At 41.4% G+C, this 22551-nt stretch overlaps 1 protein-coding gene across 1 annotated transcript; it reads left to right on the top strand.

Moving 5' to 3' along the window:
- Window positions 1-6114: 6114 nt before the first annotated feature.
- On the top strand, window positions 6115-16733 carry NFKBIZ (NFKB inhibitor zeta). Its single transcript, XM_065876257.1, has 12 exons — window positions 6115-6403; window positions 8755-8894; window positions 9417-9447; window positions 9570-9673; window positions 9771-10564; window positions 11489-11594; window positions 11984-12130; window positions 12323-12386; window positions 12677-12846; window positions 13735-13845; window positions 13976-14143; window positions 16438-16733. The coding sequence occupies exons 1-12, from the start codon at window positions 6115-6117 to the stop codon at window positions 16489-16491; spliced, it is 2178 nt and encodes a 725-aa protein (XP_065732329.1). The 3' UTR covers window positions 16492-16733.
- Window positions 16734-22551: the final 5818 nt, after the last annotated feature.

The raw sequence follows: 22551 nt of genomic DNA, 5'->3' as shown, positions 1-22551 counted from the left end.
TTGCTTAAAGCAAGGGTTCGTAAACTTTTTCTGTAATGAGCCAAATAGTAAATATTTTAGGTTTTGTGGACTAAGAGACAAGATAGAGGATATTATGTAAGCACTTATATAACCATTTAAAATGTAACTTTTAAAAAATGTAGAAACCATTCTTAAGAGATAGGCTGTGCAATAGGCCAGATTTGTCCTGCAGGCCATAGTAGTAAGCAAAATCAATTTTGGGGGAGGTGAGGTGATTGTTTGAATGAATAATTGCCATTAATGTTATATGAAATTTGCATAGTCTTTTAGTAACTGAGAGTTCAGATTTCCTCATTAATGAATTCCAATGTTAAATTCTCCTTTCAATTCACAACAATCCATGTTTGACCTAAGTGTCCATCATCGGATGAATGGATAAAGAAGATGTGGCACATATATACAATGGAATATTACTCAGCCATAAAAAGAAATGAGATTGAGCTATTTGTAATGAGGTGGATAGACCTAGAGTCTGTCATACAGAGTGAAGTAAGTCAGAAAGAGAAAGACAAATACCGTACGCTAACACATATATATGGAATTTAAGAAAAAAAAATGTCATGAAGAACCTAGGGGTAAGACAGGAATAAAGACACAGACCTACTGGAGAACGGACCTGAGGATATGGGGAGGGGCAAGGGTGAGCTGTGACAAAGCGAGAGAGCGGCATGGACATATATACACTACCAAACGTAAGGTAGATAGCTAGTGGGAAGCAGCCGCATAGCACAGGGATATCAGCTTGGTGCTTTGTGACCGCCTGGAGGGGTGGGATAGGGAGGGTGGGAGGGAGGGAGATGCAGGAGGAAGGAGATATGGGAACATATGTATATGTATGGCTGATTCACTTTGTTTTAAAGCAGAAACTAACACACCATTGTAAAGCAATTATATCCCAATAAAGATGTTAAAACAAACAAACAAACAAAAAAAAAAAACAAGTGATGATCCACTGCATTCATATGTGAGCTCCAGCTATGGGATCCTGGACAAGTGGTGCTATCTGTTTTAGTTTTCATATCTTCACCTATCAAATGTAGGGAACAATTCCCACATCATAGAATCATGGTGAGAATGAAATGAAATAAATGATTTGCATGTGTTAAAAAAAAAGCAAAACCCCAAAACTGACAAATACCCAAATCTGAATAACCAGTTTGTCAGTCAAGTAAAATTGGTATTCCATAAAAAATAGAGACTAGTTCAGCTCACAACTCAAACAGTATTTGATTAGAACAAATGGCAATGTCATATCATATCATTCAACCTAGTAGACCAAATGCCTTTCCAGACAATTGTCATAAAATATTAAAGATATATATATTTCAAGGGTCAAGTTTTAATAAAGTTAGTAATTATTACTGTTTCATCTATGACTTTCTTAAGTGAAACTGGCTTCTCTCTCTTTTTTTTCCTTTCTTCTGCAAATGGGTAGTGGTAAAGAATACAATGATGACTAGTTCAATTTGTTGCCATTGCCTTCACTTGTTGTAAGGCACCAGCAATTTTACCCACCTTTGTTTTAGTACCATCAGTGCAAATGTCAACACAACTGTTCCAGGATAAATGATGAGATTCAAAAAAAATATTGTATACTTCAAATGATTCAGCACCTCTTTTTAAAAAAATTTATTTTATTTTATTTATTTTTGGCTGCGTTGGGTCTTTGTAGCTGCAAGCGGGCCTTCTCTAGTTGCAGGGAGCAGGGGCTACTCTTTGTTGTGGTGCGCGGGCTTCTCATTGCTGTGGCTTCTCGTTGCGGAGCACGGGCTCTAGGTGCACAGGCTTCAGTAGTTGTGGCTCGCGGGCTCTAGAGTGTGGGCTCAGTAGTTGTGGCACACGGGCTTAGATGCTCCGCGGCATGTGGGATCTTCCCGGACCAGGGCTCGAACCCGTATCCCCTGCATTGGCAGGCAGATCCCTAACCACTGCGCCACCAGGGAAGCCCCATTCAGCACCTCTATGTTTGTTGTCAAACATTCATATGAAAGACCTTTGATAATTAGTTGGTGCTGATACCTGATGAATACAACCAGAATAGCAAGTCCAGACAGTCAGCAGATCTATCCATTTCTAAGGCAAAAGTGCAGTTCTGCAGAAAAGATCAGTTTTAAAGTTTGCAGTCAAATCTTTAATTTGATGAGTTACTATAACATTGAAAAGTGGCAGTGCCATGGTTTCTTTTGCTGACTTTTCCTCTAGAAGGCATTCAGCAAGATAAACTCTGTCAGGCTTTACTGTTCTCTCACCTATGATGTTCACTTCTTCAGCCAGTTATGCTGTAAGATACTTCACTGGATTTTTCTCCTCAGGTTTGAAAAGCTGCACCAAATAATTTTTGGCTTCTCAAAAGTTCATTACATCTTCATTTAAAACGTCAGTTCCTTTTTAAAAACTCTGAATGACTGGTCTCAAAATGGTGTTGCAACTTAACTGACATCATATTACTATGCAGAAATGTTCTATTGCATAAGACACAATAAGGTAAATTATCAGCATCTATAAAGCCAAGAAAAAGAGCATCATCATATTTTTATTTTATACTTACAGTTCCTTCCAATTGCTTTGGAATAGTTTTCTTCCTTTCATGAGTCAGGGAACTCTCTGATCTGTCATTTTCATCTTTTTCTATATCTTTAGATGTAGACCGTACATCTGAGCCTTGAGGAAATGAGTCTTCTGATCTCCCTTTCTAAAGCAAAAGATTGGGCTCCAGACTCAGACAGATAAGGATTCTAATCTCTTCTCCACCTATGATGAGCAGTGTAAACTGTGTAAATTCTCAAAGGCTCATTTTTCAAATACTGTTTCTGTGGTCAGGAATCTGGGAGTGGCTTTGAAAGGGGTTTCTAACTCAAGGTTACTCATACTACTACCTTCAAGATGCTGGTCAGTGCTGCAGCCATCTGAAGGCCAGATGTGGAGCTGGAGGATCTGCTTTTGGAATGGCTCACTCACATGGCTAGCAAGTTAGTGCTAACTGTTGGCCTCAGTGGACTTTTCCAGAGAGTCCTCATAACATGGTTAGCTATCTCCACAGAGTGAATGGTACACAATGTTTGATTAGAACAGTGGCAGTGTCATATCACTCAACCTAATAGACCACACTGAGTTTATATTTCAACATTTAAATGAGCATTTAAAGTTAATTTTTGTAGTGATATTAACAAATAACCATTCTTGACTGTGTGTTGTGGTCTTTTTTTTTTTTTTGCGATACACGGGCCTCTCACTGCCGTGGCCTCTCCCGTTGCGAAGCCCAGACTACGGACGCGCAGGCTCAGCGGCCACGGCTCACGGGCCCAGGCACTCCGCAGCATGTGGAATCCTCCTGGACTGGGACATGAACCCGTGTCCCCAGCATCGGCAGGTGGACTCCCAACCACTGCGCCACCAGGGAAGCCCAAGGGGGGGTGGTTTGTGGTCTTTTGAAACAGTATGATTGCTTTGATATTTCGTAGAAAACTTTATTTTGAAACATTAGTCTACTGACTGTATTTATCTTTATTAAGTTCTTCAGAAGCCATGATTTTGAAGTTTGAATTTTTATATACCAAGTGAAACAGGAAATAATTTTAGGGGGAGAATTAATTTTTTTTTTTTGCGGTACGCGGGCCTCGCACTCACTGTTGTGGCCTCTCCCGTTGCGGAGCACAGGCTCCAGACGCACAGGCTCAGCGGCCATGGCTCATGGGCCCAGCGGCTCTGTGGCATGTGGGAATCTTCCCGGACCGGGGCACGAACCCGCATCCCCTGCATCGGCAGACGGACTCTCAACCACTGCACCACCAGGGAAGCCCAAGAATTAATTTCGTAAAAAAAAATATTGGCCGTGAATTTATTTGGATGGCCATTTAAGGCCTTTATTATACATAAAATGTTAGTGGGAAGGAAAAAAAAATCCAAATAGATTTTATTGAGAAAGCCTAGTATCTCATTTGGAGCATCTTTTAAGTGATTTTGGTTTCTGAGGAACTGCAATTACTGGAGCCTTGTTTTCTGCAGATACATCAAGGGAGCTGTTTTCTTTTTATTTTAAAAAAAATTTACCAAAACTCAAAAACTGGCAGGAGGGAAAGGCAGCAAGAAGTTCTTAGGGCAATACAACATTTGTGAGAAACAAGGAAATATTTACTTTAGCACCTGCACCAGGGTCTTGTACCACCTATCAATACTGAATAACAGTTCAAGCTCTTTGTCTCCCTCCTCCCCTGCCTCCCTCATTTCTTCCTCTTGGGACCCTAACAGTCTACTTTCCCTGATTTCTCTGTGATCTGAAGTTGGCATCCCTATTCACATGGTCATCCAGCCCCAAACCATAGCCTGGTTGGGGACCCCTTCATTGCTGCCCACCTCCAACCCGGTGCGACCTGCGCATTCTGCTTTAGCAATGCTGCGCAGGCCTGTTTTCTTTCTGCTTACTTTCTTCTTCCCCACTGCCTCTGCCCCAGGGTCACGTCAGTTCTCTCTTGGGCCATTACAGTGGTTTCTCTCCTCCTTTGAGCTGCTTCCGGATTAATTTTGCCTGCCCCAAATTCTTTCATGTTCACTCAATGTTTATTAAAGACCAGTGTGTCAGCTTGTTACTGGAGGTGCTCCACCCCAAAACACCAAGTTACCTTTCACATTTAATGTTATGGTCTTCCCTTGACTATCCTAGAAGGGACTGTAAGCTTTTATCTGACACCTTTTCTTTAATTCTTTGCTCATTGTTGTTCCCTCTTCCTATAAATGCTGTGGATTGAAACCTCACCCATTCTTTGGGGTCAACCTCAGATGTTACCTTCTTTGCAAAGATTTTCCTCATGACCTCATCTTGCCCTTCACTAGACGTTCTTTTTAGGACACTCACTGAACTTTGTATCCCTCATGGTATTTAATCATAATTGGTTTCTTTTAATATAGCATGTGTGTACTTACCTTATCATTCTTAAAAGATTATAATGTACTTGAAAGGACAGACATGATCATTCATCTTATTTCCTGCTAACTCCTAGCCACGGTTTTAGCAAGTAATTGGACTTCACTACAAAAATTGTGTAACTCCATTAAAGTATTTAAGATAGGAAAGAGCAAAATTCCTGTGCTTATCCGACACAATGGACAGTTATGCAGCATAAAGAAATTACATATATGTAAATAGACACATACATGTATGTATACTTGTCATTTTGCTAAGACGTATTTGTTTCAGTATGGAACTTCACAGGACACCGCTTTTTATTCCTGGGCTGCATCCAAAAAACAAAAAAATTGTTGCCCGGATTATAATTTGAGGACAGAAAAAAATGGCTTCAACATCTCTTTCAGTTTGGGATTTGGCCAAAAGGTACGTTGGCAAACGCTTACTAAACTGAGAGGAGCCGGGCCTTTAAGAACCTCCCGGAGATTCCTTGGCTGGGAGACGCCTTGGCTGGGAGACGCCTTGGCTGGGGCTGGCGAGAAGCTCGGCGCAGGGCGGCGGGAGGGCTGCGCGGCGCGCACCTTCCAGCACTTTCCTACGCCACGGAACCAGGCCAACCTGTTCCCACCGCCGCCTCCCGCCTCCTCGCCGCCCAATGAGGGCGAGGCCCACGCCACGCGCCCTCTTCCCGGGCGCCTAGGCCAGGCTGGGAGCGCGCCGAGGCTGCGCCGGCCCCGACATCCGTCGGCTGGCGGCCGGGTCGGGGGTCCGAGGGCCAGGAGGCCGCGTTCCATCGGGGTTTCTAGGTGAAGGGCAGGAAAACAACCGGTCGGTCTGGCCGGGGCCGGGAGGGCGGAGCGAGGGCGGAGGGCACATTGCCTCATCCTGTACATTTTACTGGAAACGGGGCGCATCCGGAGGAGGGGCCGGGAGGCTGCCCAGACGCCGCCAATGGCGCGGCCGGGCGCGGGGGAGGCTGGCAAGGCGGTGGCCTCTTTTCTCCGCCCCTGGCCTCGAAGGCCGGTTAAATAGTCGGGCAGCCCGGGGCCACGCCCGTGCCCGCGCAGTCCTCCAGCCGATAGGTCCCCGAACCCAACACAGCCACAGCCACAGCCGCAGTCGGGAGGCAGCCGCGCGCAGCGAACCGGTGGCGCAGGTGTCTGGGGTCCCCGAGCACCGAGCCCGGGAGTATGATCGTGGACAAGCTGCTGGACGACAGCCGCGGCGGAGAGGGGCTGCTGGACGCGGCCGGCGACTGCCGCCTCATGACTAGCCCACTCAACCTGGCCTACTTCTACGGCGCGTCGCCACCCGCCGCCGCCCCCGGCGCCTGCGACGCCGGCTGCTCGTCGTCTGGGCCCTCGGCGCCCGGCTCGCCCGGCTCCGACTCGTCCGACTTCTCTTCTGCCTCGTCCGTGTCCTCCTGCGGGGCGGTAGAGTCCCGGCCGAGAGGCGGCGCCCGTGCCGAGCGGCTGCAAGGTACCCACCGGCCCCGGCGGGGCGGCCCCAGGACCCCTGTTTGGGGGCGGCCCACCCGCGGGGAGGGGGGGGATCTGGGCCGCCCAGAAGCGAAGTACCTCGGCCAGGTGTTAGGTGGCCTCGGCGCCTGCTTTAGCGGAGGTACATAATCACACTGGCCATTATTATTAGGCCACTACTGGATCCCTTGCCCCGTGCTGGGCGTTGAATATCACTCGATGCCCTTTGACCGTCTGTGAAATCTGGGCGCCTTTAGCTGGCCTGGTAACTTGAAACACACAGCTCTAACTTCGGGTGGGGGGAATGGACCACGTTGGGTTTTCTCTTTTTTTAAAAAAACACTTTTCTTAAGGTATAATTCACATACTGTGGCGAGATTTTGGATCTGATGTAGGTGTACCTTTTTCTTGTGGCTGTTTTAGTGAAAGGCTGTAGCCGGCGATAAGGGTTTGGGTACTGGGTTGAAGGTCGTGATTTATTTCTTTCTAAGTACGTATTTGTGGAAATTTTAAGTAAAAGGACTTTATAAAGAAAAGAAGCCGATATTATTAAGATGTAAGGTGAAGCTGGACTGAAAACCGGTTTATACCTTGAGTCTGTGATTTTCCGAAGTCTGCCCAGAATTTCTTCGGTTTTTGTTTTGTGTGCTTTAGAATGGTTGAACCGTCTGTAGCAGAGAAAGGCGTAACGTTTCCGTTCTGCGGCTGTGAATTGTTAGCTTCTTTTCTTAATGAACGGAGTTGCATAATTAGGGGGAAAACAGGATGCCGCTGTAGGTGAACCAACGAACGTCTAGATAATCTCAAATTTTGGAAAATCTATTCAGCATGATTTTAAAGAGCGTTCTCTTTCAGGTATTCCCCACGGCTGGCCACTCCTGTTTTTTGCTTGCGTTTTAGTTTAAAATGTGATTTGTCATTTTTATTTAAAAAAGTGATTTAAACCACTCGGTTGTATAACATGCTTCCTGTATGTTAAGTGTGTAGCAAATGCCAAAATTGTGTGTGTATTTAGACCCTTTTTTCCCTCCACATTTGGCCTTCATCTGGCTGAAACTATTTTGTTAGTTCTTTGGTTTACCGTAGGGGATTTCTGAAACTGAATTTTTCTCCCTGTGACGTTGAGTTATTAACTACTGTCATTCCAGAGAAATGCCGTGTTAGATTCTGGCAAGATATTCTTAGACTTAAACATAAACCTAACTAGTGTTTAGTTTGCTCTATCATTGAGTTGTTTCTCTCATGTATTTGATTATATATATGTGTGTGTATATATCTATATATTTAAAATTATGCCTTGTTTTTTGTCCCATCTTATTTTTTTCCATTCTCAATGGGGTTGCTGAATTATTCATTTCCTGACTCTTTGTGTGTTTACTTTGTGTTCAGCTCATCCCAAGAGGTTGTGACATAGTAGTGGTCAGAGTAGAATGCTGTACTCATGTACTGCATTTTTTTTTTTTTTTTGCGGTACACGGGCCTCTCACTGTTGTGGCCTCTCCCATTGCGGAGCACAGGCTCCGGACGCGCAGGCTCAGCGGCCATGGCTCATGGGCCCAGCTGCTCCGTGGCATGGGGGATCCTCCCAGACCGGGGCACGAACCCGTGTACCCTGCATCGGCAGGCGGACTCTCAACCATTGCACCACCAGGGAAGCCCTCATGTACTGCATTTTAAAGTGTATTTTAAAGCTTAAATATGAAATGAGATTATTTCCTTTCTACTTAGAAGGCCTATGTGATCAAAAACAGTCAGTGAGGGGAAATCCTGTGTGCGTATGTGGAAAGGCGTTTAAGCTCAGTGAATTTAGGTAGCTTTCTTGGCGTAGCTGAACTGAGGGAAATAATAAACTGAGACATTGTTAAATGTTAGGCTTTGGTACATTGAGATCTTTGGGAGAAGTTTGTTTTGTACCTTCTTAGGTGAGTGGAATTGATAGACTTTAAAATTTCTATGTGGACATAAAGCCTTTGGTTTGAAAAGCTAAAAATTCATCATTTATTCCTTGCTCCCCCAAGGTTTTTCAAAAGTCTAGAATAATTACAGATTTATGAGAGTCAGGGTGGCAAAATCTGTGATCCTGTCTCATGGGTGGATAGGGCCGAGAGACAGAGAATTAATTTGGGTTTATCTCTCGGCTCTGGGGTTCCCTGAAACAATATTTTTATGAGCTTTAATTCATTAGGCTTCCTGGTGGGGAAAGGTATGAGGCAAGCGAGTTGAAGAGGCTTTGCGGTCTGTTAGTTGGGAAGTTTATCATGTTGGATAGCTATGCTTTTGAGATTATTAATATTCATGTCTGTGAAGACACTTAATTGGGATATGTTTTGTTTTGTTTTGTTTTTTGAACAGTTGAGCCCCATATGGGGGTTGGAAGGCAGCAGAGAGGACCCTTTCAAGGTGTTCGCGTGAAGAACTCGGTGAAGGAACTCCTGTTGCACATCCGAAGTCATAAACAGAAGGCTTCCGGACAAGCCGTCGATGATTTTAAGGTGGCACCTAATTTATTTGTTTTGGGTTGGGGGATAGGGAGGTTAGCCTGTCAGTGTTATTACTCTCTGCTAACCTAGGTTGGGCAAGTCTTTTGTAGACCACAAAGTCCATAGTACAGAGAACATATTTGTCCTGCTGTCTGCTATATTGCTGTCACTTGGCCCACTGCTAGGTACTTGGCAGGTGTGCAAGAGAAATTTAATGAATAAATAAATGAAGGCAAGTTGGGGGCAAGGAAATTAATGTGGTTCAGTTAAATTGGAACATTTTGACTAGAAAGGGAAAACTCAAGTGGCCTTATTAATTTTATCTTAACCTGAGTTGAACTAAGGTGAAAGTGCAAATGGGGGAAGTTGCAAGATAGGATGGAAATTAACATAGAAAATAAATATTGCTAGAATAGCTATGTCAAAGGTTTATGGTGAACTGTAAAGAGGGGTAGAGATAAGTCTGTTTGTTGATGTATGTTAATCAGGAAACCATTTATCACACACTAAATTGGAAACTTTTTTTCCTTATAGACACAAGGTGTGAACAGAGAGCAATTCACAGGTAAGAGTTACCTCTATTTATAATATCATGGGGGCTGTAGGGTAAAACAGTGTAGTGTGATTATGGGTAAAAATTTGTGAAATAAAATTATCACAGATTCCATATTCCTTTCTTGGGTATAGAATTGAAGAACACAGTATCATATAGTGGGAAAAGGAAAGGCCCTGATTTATCATCTGATGGACCAGCTTGCAAAAGACCAGCTTTGTTACATACCCAGTTTTTGGTACGTATCTCACTATTTTCCTCTGAATACCCATTGGAAATTATTCCTGGAATAATTTTGGAAGGAAGTGCGCAACTTATTTTTTCTCCCTTTCCAGACGCCACCTCAAACGCCCACACCCGCGGAAAGCATGGAAGATGTCCATCACAATGAATCCAAACAGGACAGCAGTGCTGATCTGCTTCAGAGCATTATCAACATTAAGAATGAATGCAGCCTGGTTTCCCTGAACACCGTCCAAGTTAGCTGGATGTGCCCTGTGGGGGTCCCTCCAAGCTCCCCCCATGAGCAGTGTCAGGACTTCCACGGAGGGCAGGTCTTCTCTCCACCTCAGAAATACCAACCCTTCCAAGTCAGCAGCTCCCCACACATGATGGATCAGGCTTCCATGTATGAGTATTCTTCACAGGACCAGAACGTGCAGGAGCTGCCGCAACAGCACTACACCCACAGCCCGGCTCTGGAATACAGTCCTTATTCCAGAACTTCCCAGTCCCCCAGCTACGAACCAAACATCTTTGAACCACAGTTCAAACATCAAGAACCACAGTTCTGCCTGAACCAAAGTTTTGCATCCCTTCTAAGTGGTCCCAGGGAATCTGAGAATATTGCTGTTCCCCCACAGACTGCCCCCAGCATTCAGCAGCAAAATGATGCCCACGTGCAGAACTTCAACGTGATGTCACACAGTGCCTGTGAGGCCCTGGCGACGCATGACGCAGGCTCTGCCCCTTTAAACACACCACTGCCCTTCCCGAACATCGTCGGAAATCCAATGAACACCACACAGTTAGGGAAGTCATTTTTTCAGTGGCAAGTAGAGCAGGAAGAAAGCAAATTGGCACATATCTCCCAAGACCAGTTTCTTTCAAAGGATGCAGATGGTGACACGTGAGTATGTCCCTTTATCTCATTGAGCTGATTTGGTAAGCCATGCTTGCTGGACATAGTGGGCACAGAATTTCTCTAGGGGATGCCAGCTTAGATCTGAGTAAGTGGTTGGCTAAACAAGATGACTAGTGGGCGTAGAATGATAGCTCATATTTCAAGCGAGAGTTTTCCTTTCTTTTTTTTTTCTGGCTGAACAAATTACCTGTTCTAAATTAATAAAAATGTACATGTCTTTGAATAATTGGTTTTGAAAGATTAGCATAGATTGTGTCTGTAGAGCAAAATCAGTTAGATCATGATCAACTGTGAGTTGATTTGTAGATTGAATACTGATCTGTTCTGACATCTTTGTGGTGTTGGGCAAGTTGTTTTTGCTTTTGTATTTGTTTTTGTTTTTTGCGGTACGCAGGCCTCTCACTATTGTGGCCTCTCCCGTTGTGGAGCACAGGCTCTGGACATGCAGGCTCAGCGGCCATGGCTCACGGGCCCAGCCGCTCTGCGGCATGTGGGATCTTCCCGGACCGGGGCACGAACCCGTGTCCTCTGTATCGGCAGGTGGACTCTCAACCACTGCGCCACCAGGGAAGCCCTGGGCAAATTGTTTAACCTCTCTATGCCTCAGTTTCTGGGCATGTAAAATGATAATACCTCCCTCAGTGGGTTTTTATGAACATTAAGAATAATGGATTTAAAGCAATCAGCATGGTGCCTGGCGTACTTCTTTTTTCTGGTAACCTAATTCATCTTGTTGCAACTCAGATGTATTGTCAGCATAGCAGAAAAGACAAATTATGCTCTGTACTGTTTGATTTGAGTACACCAACATATCAAGAAAGGGGCTAAAGGAAGAATTTTTTTTAAAAAAGGATGAACTTAGTGAAATAAATAATTCACTTCTTTTCTTTTCCTTTTGTTTTTCCCCAGGTTCCTCCATATTGCTGTTGCCCAGGGGAGAAGGGCACTTTCCTATGTCCTTGCAAGAAAGATGAATGCGCTTCACATGCTGGATATTAAAGAGCACAATGGACAGGTGAGGATCTTGACAGAGGGAAATGGCAAAGTGTGGTCATGGGGACAAGATGACGGCCGGTCTCATATTTATGTGTAGATCATTTCAGAGTTCCAGACCAAGAGAGTTTAGTTAATATTAACTTCTGGATGTTGACTCTTTGTCACTGCCAACCTTGAAGTTATTAACTTTAACTTTGTAGTTATTTGACCAAAGACTAACTGGGTATAATAAAGCTGCACCCTAAGCTTATTTTAGTTTCCTTGTGTTACAGTATCTTATTGCTTATTAACAGGATTTATTCTCTCTATGTGGGGTTTTCTCCCCTCAGTCTTAGTTTAGGTTCATATTCTTTGTTACTATAGTGTTATGGGTTTTAAAAAATATTTTTTTCCTCTGAATGTCCACAGAGTGCCTTTCAGGTGGCAGTGGCTGCCAATCAGCACCTCATCGTGCAGGATCTGGTGAACCTCGGGGCCCAGGTGAATACGACTGACTGCTGGGGAAGAACCCCCCTGCATGTTTGTGCTGAGAAGGGCCACTCCCAGGTGCTTCAGGTAAGAGGCAGCGAGCCAGGCTCCCATTACCATAGGGCCAAAGGGGTACAGCTTGGATATTAGGAGTTGGATGTAGATTGCCTGTTGCAATGCTCTCTTTTGAGTTGACTTACTCCTTTCTTGGAACAGTAGTAGATAAGTATTTGTGTAGTTTGTCTTTTGCCGATAGATGTCTGTTTTTAAATTCTGCAGGCAATTCAGAAGGGAGCAGCGGGGAGCAATCAGTTTGTGGATCTGGAGTCAACTAACTATGATGGTAAGTGATTGATGCATTATTGGGTGAAGAAACATTCAGAGAGAGGGGCCCATTAATTCTAAGGGTATTAAGTTCAATACCAATAAGGAAGGGAGGTAATTAAAGCTAAAATATTCTATAGATAAAATTAGCACTAAGACCCAATGGAGGGATTACTCAGATTACCTTACTAGTTCTTGTGGAGCCCATATGTAGGTCATGTGAGAGGCCACCCTCAAGGTTTGTAATTATAGAACAACTAAAAGAATTGATGGGATGCTTGACCACTGCTTTCTTATGCTTTTTTCTAGGCCTGACCCCTCTACACTGTGCAGTTGTGGCCCACAATGCTGTGGTTCACGAACTCCAGAGAAATCAACAGCCCCATTCACCTGAAGTTCAGGAGCTTTTGCTGAAGAATAAGAGTCTAGTTGATACAATTAAGTGTCTGATTCAAATGGGAGCCGCAGTGGAAGCTAAGGTAAAATTCACAGAAGAGTTTGGAAATGGGATGTGGGAGAGACGTGGTTATAGCCGAAGACCTTCTTCCCAAGTGTAGATTAAAACTTTTCCCCCTTTTTATTTTATTTCTGCCATCTTTTTAAATTAATGGAGTAGCAATGTATGGATAGTTAAGCTTAGATTTTAAAAGATCACCTCATCTGCTTTCTTGACTTGCTTTTAATCTATGGATTATTATTCAAAAGATCATTTAGCTGTGAAACGAATGTCTTTATTTGAAAGGAAAAGAAAGTGCTTGAAATTGATATTTTCATTTTGCTTCCATTGTTATACACAGATACTAAAGGTAGTGCATTTTGTAAGGGTTTCTTCATTGTTGTTGGATCTGGACTTAATCTTCTGTTTTTTAAACTGGAAAATATTTTACTATCTTTAAATTTGAGGTTTATTTGCTGAGTATTTGCTGTGTACAAGGCTGAGGTACTGAGTTAGGGGCCCTAGGGGAAAATACCTAAATCATAAGCCACTTGGGTCCTTGGGAAGCTTACTGTCTAGTAGAAATGGTGAGAGATATAGCTAATTTTAAGTCTACAGGGTGGCCACCAAGTCTGGAAACATAGGCGAATACACAGAAAATGATTTCTTATATTACAGCACATGATAAAACAGCATAGTCTATGTTTCTATATTTTATGGCCACCCGGTATACAAGGGTAGATGTGATAAAAGGGAATTAGGAGGACCGAGAGATTCCATGGAGCTTGGGTTGCAGTAAGGGTTTGTGGAGAAGGGGGCACTCCGAGTGAGTCTCCAAGGGTGAACCAGACATATGAGAGACTGGGTGAGAAGCATATCCAGGGCATGGTTTCTGGATGTTCATTTTTTTCCCCCTCTTGCCTTTGACAAGGATCGTAAAAGTGGCCGCACAGCCCTGCATTTGGCAGCTGAAGAAGCAAATCTGGAACTCATTCGCCTCTTTTTGGAACTGCCCAGTTACCTGTCTTTTGTGAATGCAAAGGTACTTTTAGAAGTGTTCAAGAACTGCACAAGATTTGGAATAACCTTCTTTATACCTTCTTCAAGCTTTTGAGCTGCTTTCATGAAAGTCTCCCTTCCTGATGGGTGTCGTTTTGTCTCTTTGTCTTTAGGCTTACAATGGAAACACCGCCCTCCATGTTGCTGCCAGCCTGCAATATCGGGTGACACAGTTGGATGCAGTCCGCCTGTTGATGAGGAAGGGAGCAGACCCAAGTACTCGGAACTTGGAGAATGAACAGCCAGTACATTTGGTTCCTGATGGCCCTGTGGGAGAACAGGTGAGGGCCACAGAAGGGAGAAGAAATACTTTGAGGCATTGTTCCGAAACATATGGGGCAGGGGCCAGCTGGCAATCTTCAGGTGGGCTTTATCAACATCTGTGTCTCAACAGTGGTCACTGTAGCCCTTTAGAGTCAGTTGCTTTGTCTCCAAAGGAAAAGTAAGAAATTTGAGAGTTTATCCATGGACCCCAAATGGTCAGAAGTCAGGTAGTCTTTCTTTTTCTTCCAAGACACAAACTTGGGTTTGGGCTAAGTCAGAATGGTTTGACATTTGGAAGTTGATGAAAGAGGAGGAACCAAGGTTCCTGCACACACTAAAGAAAGAGAATCTTAGTTTTGTGAGTAAGTGATGAGCCTTCAAATATTGTGCATATTAAATGAGTCAGTATTTATAGAGTATTCAGAATAGTCCCAGGCACATAAGTGGGTGCTGCTCAGTAAACATTAGCTGTTAACAATGATTTCTATCTACTAACTGATCCTAAATAAAAAATGGGAAGGTTATTTATATAATTTAGAACCTAGAAATATTTTATACTTTAAATAAAATTATGCTTTTCTCATCATATGGTTCTACTGGATTGGCCAGAAAGTTCGTTCAGTTTCCACTGTAAGCTGTTACGAAAAAGTTGAATGAACTTTTTGGCCAACCCAATATATTATATTTGGGGATTGAACAGTTTCATATGACTAAACTTTTCTTGATAACAAGAACTGACTCTTTTTAAGAACTTATATATTTTTAATTTATTTTTTTAAGCAGCAGGTTCTTATTAGTTATCCATTTTATGCTTATTAGTGTATATATGTCAATCCCGATCTCCCAATTCATCCCACCACCACCAACCCCCCACCGCCAGTTTCCCCCGTGGTGTCCATACGTTTGGAAGAACTTAAAATATTTTTGATGAAACTCTTTCCCTGGAGGAAACAAGAGATTGTGGCTGTGGGTCGTTACATACTTTAATAATCACAAAATAAAATATATGGAATGCAATTTAGCCTTGCCTTTGATTTACAGCCCTCGCTATGACCATAATATTATAGTAACTCATATTTGTGGAGCTCTTTATAGCTTAAAACGAATCACTTGATGATTTGTAGAGTTTTCCTGTATATTATACCACTTAATAGTTAGGAAAACTTTGCAGGGTGAAGGTTCACCTGGGAAGACTGAGACTCAGAGTGGGTCCAGCCATAGGGACCATCATTAAATAGTAAATGGCAGAGTCCTAAGCGCACTGTTCACTTCTGGTTTGCTGTTTGTGGTGTGCAGTCATAGAGTGATGTTCTCAGGGAGTACTGAGCATGGAGAGCTGCTTGACTCTTTGCTAAATGTTCTTGGATTACTCTCCTTCCTGCTTTTGTATTTTTTGTGTCTCTGTGTGTGGAGGGAGGGTCTTTTCCTTTGCTTTTATTGTCAGACCATGGTCATTGTGTCTCCTTCTAGCAGCTGTCAGTTGCATCCCCTACTCCAGTCTTCTTTCTTCTAATTTGTTACTTCTTATCTGCTGTGGGCTGAGAGACAGATCATAAAATTTGTCAGGCTGGGGTATAAAATCAATTACTAGACTCTGAATGAGCCTGGGGGTTTCCTGTGATCCATATAGTCATGCACAGATGCTTTAATTCTTGGATGTCACAGCTATCTTGACTCGAAGGGCATTATAGTTTACTTGTGTGTGTAACGTGGGCTCTTGGTTCTTGGTTGAGGCTGACATCAAGGTAGGTGAGCTATTATAATAACCATGATTACTGCATTATATTAAATGTTCTCACAAATAACAGTAAAGATTAGGAAAAGAATATAGGTCTTAGTTAAACTTTTGGAGATTTTCAACCTCAGATTATTTTTTATTTTTTGCCGTACGCGGGCCTCTCACTGTTGTGGCCTCTCCCGTTGCGGAGCACAGGCTCCGGACACGCAGGCTCAGCGGCCGTGGCTCACGGGCCTAGCCGCTCCGCGGCATGTGGGATCTTTCCAGACTGGGGCACGAACCCGTGTACCCTGCATCGGCAGGCGGACTCTCAACCACTGCACCACCAGGGAAGCCCGGCCTCAGATAATTTTTAATGGAGATGCTTTACTTTCTTTTACTCAAAGATCATTATAGCAGGTCTGTAGTAAACTTTAAAAGGAGTTGTAGTATTTTTATTTGTCCCCTTAAAATCTTGACACATACTGTTGCATATTTCTTCATACACTTACTTACAAAGAAACTGAAGGAGATGTGGTACTTTGGTTGTAGAAAAAAAAAAACCCTTACAAATCCTATTGGTTTCCTTTCCAGATCCGACGTATCCTGAAGGGAAAGTCCATTCAGCAGAGAGCTCCACCGTATTAGCTCCATTGGCTGGGAGCCTGGTCAGCAATACTCACTGTCAGTTAGGCAGTCCTAATGTATCTGTACATAGACCATTTGCTCTGTATTGGCAAATGTAAGTTGTTTCTATGAAACAAACATATTTAGTTCACTATTATATAGTGGGTTATGTTAAAAGAAAAGAAGAAAAATATCTAATTCCTCTTGGCAGATTTTAATATTTCATACCCAGGTATCTGGGATCTAGACATCTGAATTTAATCTGAGTGGTAAAATTGACTTCAATTTAACAGTAGCTTTTGGGTAGGAGAAGGCTTTGATTTGTGGCATAAGGCATTGCTTATGTAGCTATTGCCAGTTTAAAAGGAGGTGAATTGTAAACTTTTTCTTTAAAGAAAAATGAAAGCATTTGGAAGTTAAAAAATAAATCTGGACGTAGTGTTGAGGCTTCGTTTGGCCTGGTGCAGTACCTGATAGTTATTGGTGTTGGAAAGTCTCTAGTCGTTGGACTAGATGGAGGGTACCATGGTTAAAGTTTGATCTTTGCAAACTGTATATAATTGTTATTTTTGTCTTTTAAAATATTTATACAAATATTTGTACATTGGTCATTAACATGGCCAAATTTGAAATGTGTAAATCAATAAACTAGAAAAGAACAAGTGGATTTTCACTATTTTTAAAAATCATATGCATTCAGAGGAGCTGTGTAATCACCATCTCTGTGGATGAAACGGGTGGAGAGTTGTTCCTTTAGTGGCTGGCAGACCTCTGTTTGAATTGTAAATATGCTTTGAGATGAGATACATTATTTGTAGGGAATTGCATGCTGTTAAAGAGAACACCTTTTTATGACTCACTTTCTAGAGTTTATGATTTACTTGCTCTGTTGGAATGTTTGTTTTACCTTTATAAGAACAACAAAAAGTCAATATTGAAACATGTTTTACTGGTTTTCTGTTGTCAAATAATGATAACGTACCATGATGTTTCATATTACCATTCAGAAAAAAAATGCCTAATTTTTTAGTAACTTTAATTCTAATAATATTATTTTGCTTATTTCTGGCATACCCCGAGGAATGTATTTGGCTTTGATTGTACATTAATTCTTTGAAATAAATTTGATTCATGAAAAACCCTTCTTTATTTCTTTTCTTTAAAAAAATTTTTTTAACATCTTTATTGGAGTATAATTGCTTTACAATGGCGTGTTAGGTTCTGCTTTATAAAAAAGTGAATCAGTTATACATATACATATGTTCCCATATTTCTTCCCTCTTGTGTCTCCCTCCCACCCTCCCTATCCCACCCCTATAGATGGTCACAAACCACTGAGCTGATCTCCCTGTGCTATGTGGCTGCTTCCCACTAGCTATCTATTTTACGTTTGGTAGTGTATATATGTCCATGCCACTCTCTCACTTTGTCACAGCTTACCCTTCCCCCTCCCCATATCCTCAAGTCCATTCTCTAGTAGGTCTGTGTCTTTATTCCCATCTTGCCCCTAGGTTCTTCATGATCATTTTTTTTTTTTTAAGACTCCATATATATGTGTTAGCATACGGTATTTGTTTTCCTCTTTCTGACTTACTTCACTCTGTATGACAGACTCTAGGTCCATCCACGTCACTACAAATAACTCAATTTCATTTCTTTTTATGGCTGAGTAATATTCCATTGTATATATGTGCCACATCTTCTTTATCCATTCATCTGTTGATGGACACTTAGGTTGCTTCCATGTCCTGGCTCTTGTAAATAGAGCTGCAATGAACATTTTGGTACATGGCTCTTTTTGAATTATGGTTTACCCAGGGTATATGCCCAGTAGTGGGATTGCTGGGTCATATGGTAGTTCTAGTTTTAGTTTTTTAAGGAACCTCCATACTGTTCTCCATAGTGGCTGTACCAATTCACATTCCCACCAGCAGTGCAAGAGTGTTCCCTTTTCTTCACATCCTCTCCAGCATTTATTGTTTCTAGATTTTTTTTTAAACATCTTTATTGGGGTATACTTGCTTTACAATGGTGTGTTACTTTCTGCTTTATAACAAAGTGAATCAGCCATACATATACATTTGTTCCCATATCTCCTTCCTCCTGCATCTCCCTCCCTCCCATCCTCCCTATCCCACCCCTCCAGGCGGTCACAAAGCACCAAGCTGATATCCCTGTGCTATGCGGCTGCTTCCCACTAGCTATCTACCTTACGTTTGGTAGTGTATATATGTCCATGCCGCTCTCTCGCTATGTCACAGCTCACCCTTGCCCCTCCCCATATCCTCAGGTCCGTTCTCCAGTAGGTCTGTGTCTTTATTCCTGTCTTACCCCTAGGTTCTTCATGACATTTTTTTCCTTAAATTCCATATATATGTGTTAGCGTACGGTATTTGTCTTTCTCTTTCTGACTTACTTCACTCTGTATGACAGACTCTAGGTCTATCCACCTCATTACAAATAACTCAATTTCGTTTCTTTTTATGGCTGAGTAATAGTCCATTGTATATATGTGCCACATCTTCTTTATCCATTTATTATTTCTAGATTTTTTGATGATGGCCATTCTGACTGGTGTGAGATGATATCTCATTGTAGTTTTGAGTTGCATTTCTCTAATGATTAATGATGTTGAGCATTCTTTCATGTGTTTGTTGGCAGTCTGTATATCTTCTTCGGACAAATGTCTATTTAGGTCTTCTGCCCATTTTTGGATTGGGTTGTTTGTTTCTTTGTTATTGAGGTGCATGAGATGCTTGTAAATGTTGGAGATTAATCCTTTGTCAGTTACTTCATTTGAAAATATTTTTTCCCATTCTGAGGGTTGTCTTTTGGTCTTGTTTATGGTTTCCTTTGCTGTGAAAAAGCTTTTAAGTTTCATTTAGTCCCATTTGTTTACTTTTATTTTTATTTCCATTTGTCTAGGAGGTGGGTCAAAAAGGATCTTGCTGTGATTTATGTCATAGAGTGTTCTGCCTATGTTTTCCTCTAAGAGTTTGATAGTGTCTGGCCTTACATTTAGGTCTTTAATCCATTTTGAGCTTATTTTTGTCTATGGTGTTAGGAAGTGATCTAATCTCATACTTTTACATGTACCTGTCTAGTTTCCCCAGCACCACTTATTGAAGAGGCTGTCTTTTCTCCACTGTATATTCTTGCCTCCTTTATCAAAGATAAGGTGACAATATGTGTGTGGGTTTATCTCTGGGGTTTCTTTCCTGTTCCATTGATCTATATTTCTGTTTTTGTGCCAGTACTATACTGTCTTGATTACTGTAGCTTTGTAGTATAGTCTGAAGTCAGGGAGCCCGATTCCTCCAGCTCCATTTTTCTTTGTCAAGATTGCTTTGGCTATTCGGAATCTTTTGTGTTTCCATACAAATTGTGAAATTTGTTGTTCTAGTTCTGTGAAAAATGCCAATGGTAGTTTGATAGGGATTGCATTGAATCTGTAGATTGCTTTGGGTAGTAGACTCATTTTCACAATGTTGATTCTTCCAATCCAAGAACATGGTATACCTCTCCCATCTATCTGTATCATCTTTAATTTCTTTCATCAGTGTCTTATAATTTTCTGCATACAGGTCTTTTGTCTCCTTGGGTAGGTTTATTCCTAGATATTTTATTGTTTTTGTTGCAATGGTAAATGGGAGTGTTTTCTTAATTTCACTTTCAGATTTTTCATCATTAGTGTGTAGGAATGCCAGAGATTTCTGTGCATTAATTTTGTATCCTGCTACTTTACCAAATTCATTGATTAGCTCTAGTAGTTTTCTGGTAGCATCTTTAGGATTCTATATGTAGAGTATCATGTCATCTGCACACAGTGACAGCTTTACTTCTTCTTTTCCGATCTGGAGTCCTTTTATTTCTTTTTCTTCTCTGATTGAATTCACCTGTGAAGCCATCTGGTCCTGGGCTTTTGTTTGTTGGAAGATTTTTAATCACAGTTTCAATTTCAGTGCTTGTGATTGGTTGGTTCATGTATTCTATTTCTTCCTCATTCAGTCTCAGCAGGTTGTGCATTTCTAAGAATTTGTCCATTTTTTCCAGGTTGTCCATTTTTTTGGCATAGAGTTGCTTGTAGTAATCTCTGATGTTCCTTTGTATTTCTGCAGTGTCAGTTGTTACTTCTCCTTTTTCATTTCTAATTCTATTGATTTGAGTTTTCTTCCTTTTTTTCTTGATGAGTCTGGCTAATGGTTTATCAATTTTGTTTATCTTCTCAAAGAACCAGCTTTTGGTTTTATTGATCTTTGCTATCGTTTCCTTCATTTCTTTTTCATTTATTTCTGATCTGATCTTTATGATTTCTTTCCTTCTGCTAACTTTGGGGATTTTTGGTTCTTCTTTCTCTAATTGCTTTAGGTGCAAGGTTAGGTTGTTTATTTGAGATGTGTCCTGTTTCTTAAGGTATGATTGTATTGCTATAAACTTCCCTCTTAGAACTGCTTTTGCTGCATCCCATAGGTTTTGGGTCATCGTGTCCCCATTGTCATTTGTTTTTAGGCATTTTTTGATTTCCTCTTTGATTTATTCAGTGATCATTTGGTTATTAAGTAGTGTATTGTTTAGCCTCCATTTGTTTGTATTTTTTACAGATCTTTTCCTGTAATTGATATCTAGTCTCATAGCATTGTGGTCGGAAAAGATACTTGATACGATTTCAATTTTCTTAAATTTACCAAGGCTTGATTTGTGAGCCAAGATAGGATACGTCCTGGAGAATGTTCCATTAGCACTTGAGAAGAAAGTGTATTCTGTTATTTTTGGATGGAATGTCCTATAAATATCAATTAAGTCCATAATGTTTAATGTATCATTTAAAGCTTGTGTTTACTTCATTTTCATTTTGGATGATCTTTCCATTGGTGAAAGTGGGGTGTTGAAGTCGCGTACTATGATTGTGTTACTGTCGATTTCCCTTTTTATGACGCTTAGCATTTGCCTTATGTATTGAGGTGCTCCTATGTTGGGTGCATAAATATTTACAATTGTTTTATCTTCTTCTTGGATCGATCCCTTGATCATTATGTAGTGTCCTTCTTTGTCTCTTGTAATAGTCTTTATTTTAAAGTCTATTGTGTCTGATATGAGAATTGCTACTCCAGCTTTCTTTTGATTTCCATTTGCATCAAATATCTTTTTCCATCCCCTCCCTTTCAGTCTGTATGTGTCCCTAGGGCTGAAGTGGGTCTCTTGTAGACAGCATATATGTGGGTCTTGTTTTTGTATCCATTCAGCCAGTCTGTGTCTTTTGGTGGGAGCATTTAATCCATTTACATTTAAGATAGTTATCAATATGTATGTTCCTATTTCCATTTTCTTAATTGTTTTGGGTTTGTGTTTGTAGGTCTTTTCCTTCTCTTGTGTTGCTTGCCTAGAGAATTTCCTTTAGCATTTGTTGTAAAGCTGGTTTGGTGGTGCTGAACTCTCTCAGCTTTTGCTTGTCTGTAAAAGTTTTAATTTCTTCATCAAATCTGAATGAGATCCTTGCTGGGTAAAGTAATCTTGGTTGTAGGTGTTTCTCCTTTATCACTTTAAATATGTCCTGCCACTCCCTTCTGGCTTGCAGAGTTTCTGCTGAAAGATCAGCTGTTAACCTTATGGGGATTCCCTTGTGTGTTATTTGTTGATTTTCCCTTGCTGCTTTTAATATGTTTTCTTTGTATTTAATTTTTGACAGTTTGATTAATATGTATCATGGTGTGTTTCTCCTTGGATTTATCCTGTATGGGACTCTCTGTGCTTCCTGGACTTGATTAACTATTTCCTTTCCCATATTAGGGAAGTTTTCAACTATAATCTCTTAAAATATTTTCTCAGTCCTTTTCTTTTTCTCTTCTTCTGGGACCCCTATAATTCAAATGTTGGTGTGTTTTATGTTGTCCCAGAGGTCTCTGAGACTGTCTTCAGTTCTTTTCATTCTTTTTTCTTTAGTCTGCTCTGTGGTAGTTATTTCCACTATTTTATCTTCCAGGTCACTTATCCATTCTTCTGCCTCAGTTATACTGCTATTGATCCCTTCTAGAGTATTTTTAATTTCATTTATTGTGTTGTTCATCGTTGCTTCTTTCCTCT

This window comes from Phocoena phocoena, chromosome 4 (assembly GCF_963924675.1).
Source record: "Phocoena phocoena chromosome 4, mPhoPho1.1, whole genome shotgun sequence".
Lineage (NCBI taxonomy): Eukaryota > Metazoa > Chordata > Mammalia > Artiodactyla > Phocoenidae > Phocoena > Phocoena phocoena.
The sequence above is the reverse complement of the archived record's forward strand: the minus strand, read 5'-3'. Positions and strand labels throughout refer to the sequence as shown.

What these genes read in the sequence shown, in the direction of transcription:
- NFKBIZ (XM_065876257.1), top strand. Translation starts at nt 6,115, where the DNA reads ATGATCGTGGACAAGCTGCTGGACGACAGCCGCGGCGGAGAGGGGCTG. An exon ending in AAGGATGCAGATGGTGACAC is followed by an intron (nt 10,565 to 11,488) that starts GTGAGTATGTCC and finishes GTTTTTCCCCAG; the next exon opens with GTTCCTCCATATTGCTGTTG. An exon ending in GCCACTCCCAGGTGCTTCAG is followed by an intron (nt 12,131 to 12,322) that starts GTAAGAGGCAGC and finishes TAAATTCTGCAG; the next exon opens with GCAATTCAGAAGGGAGCAGC.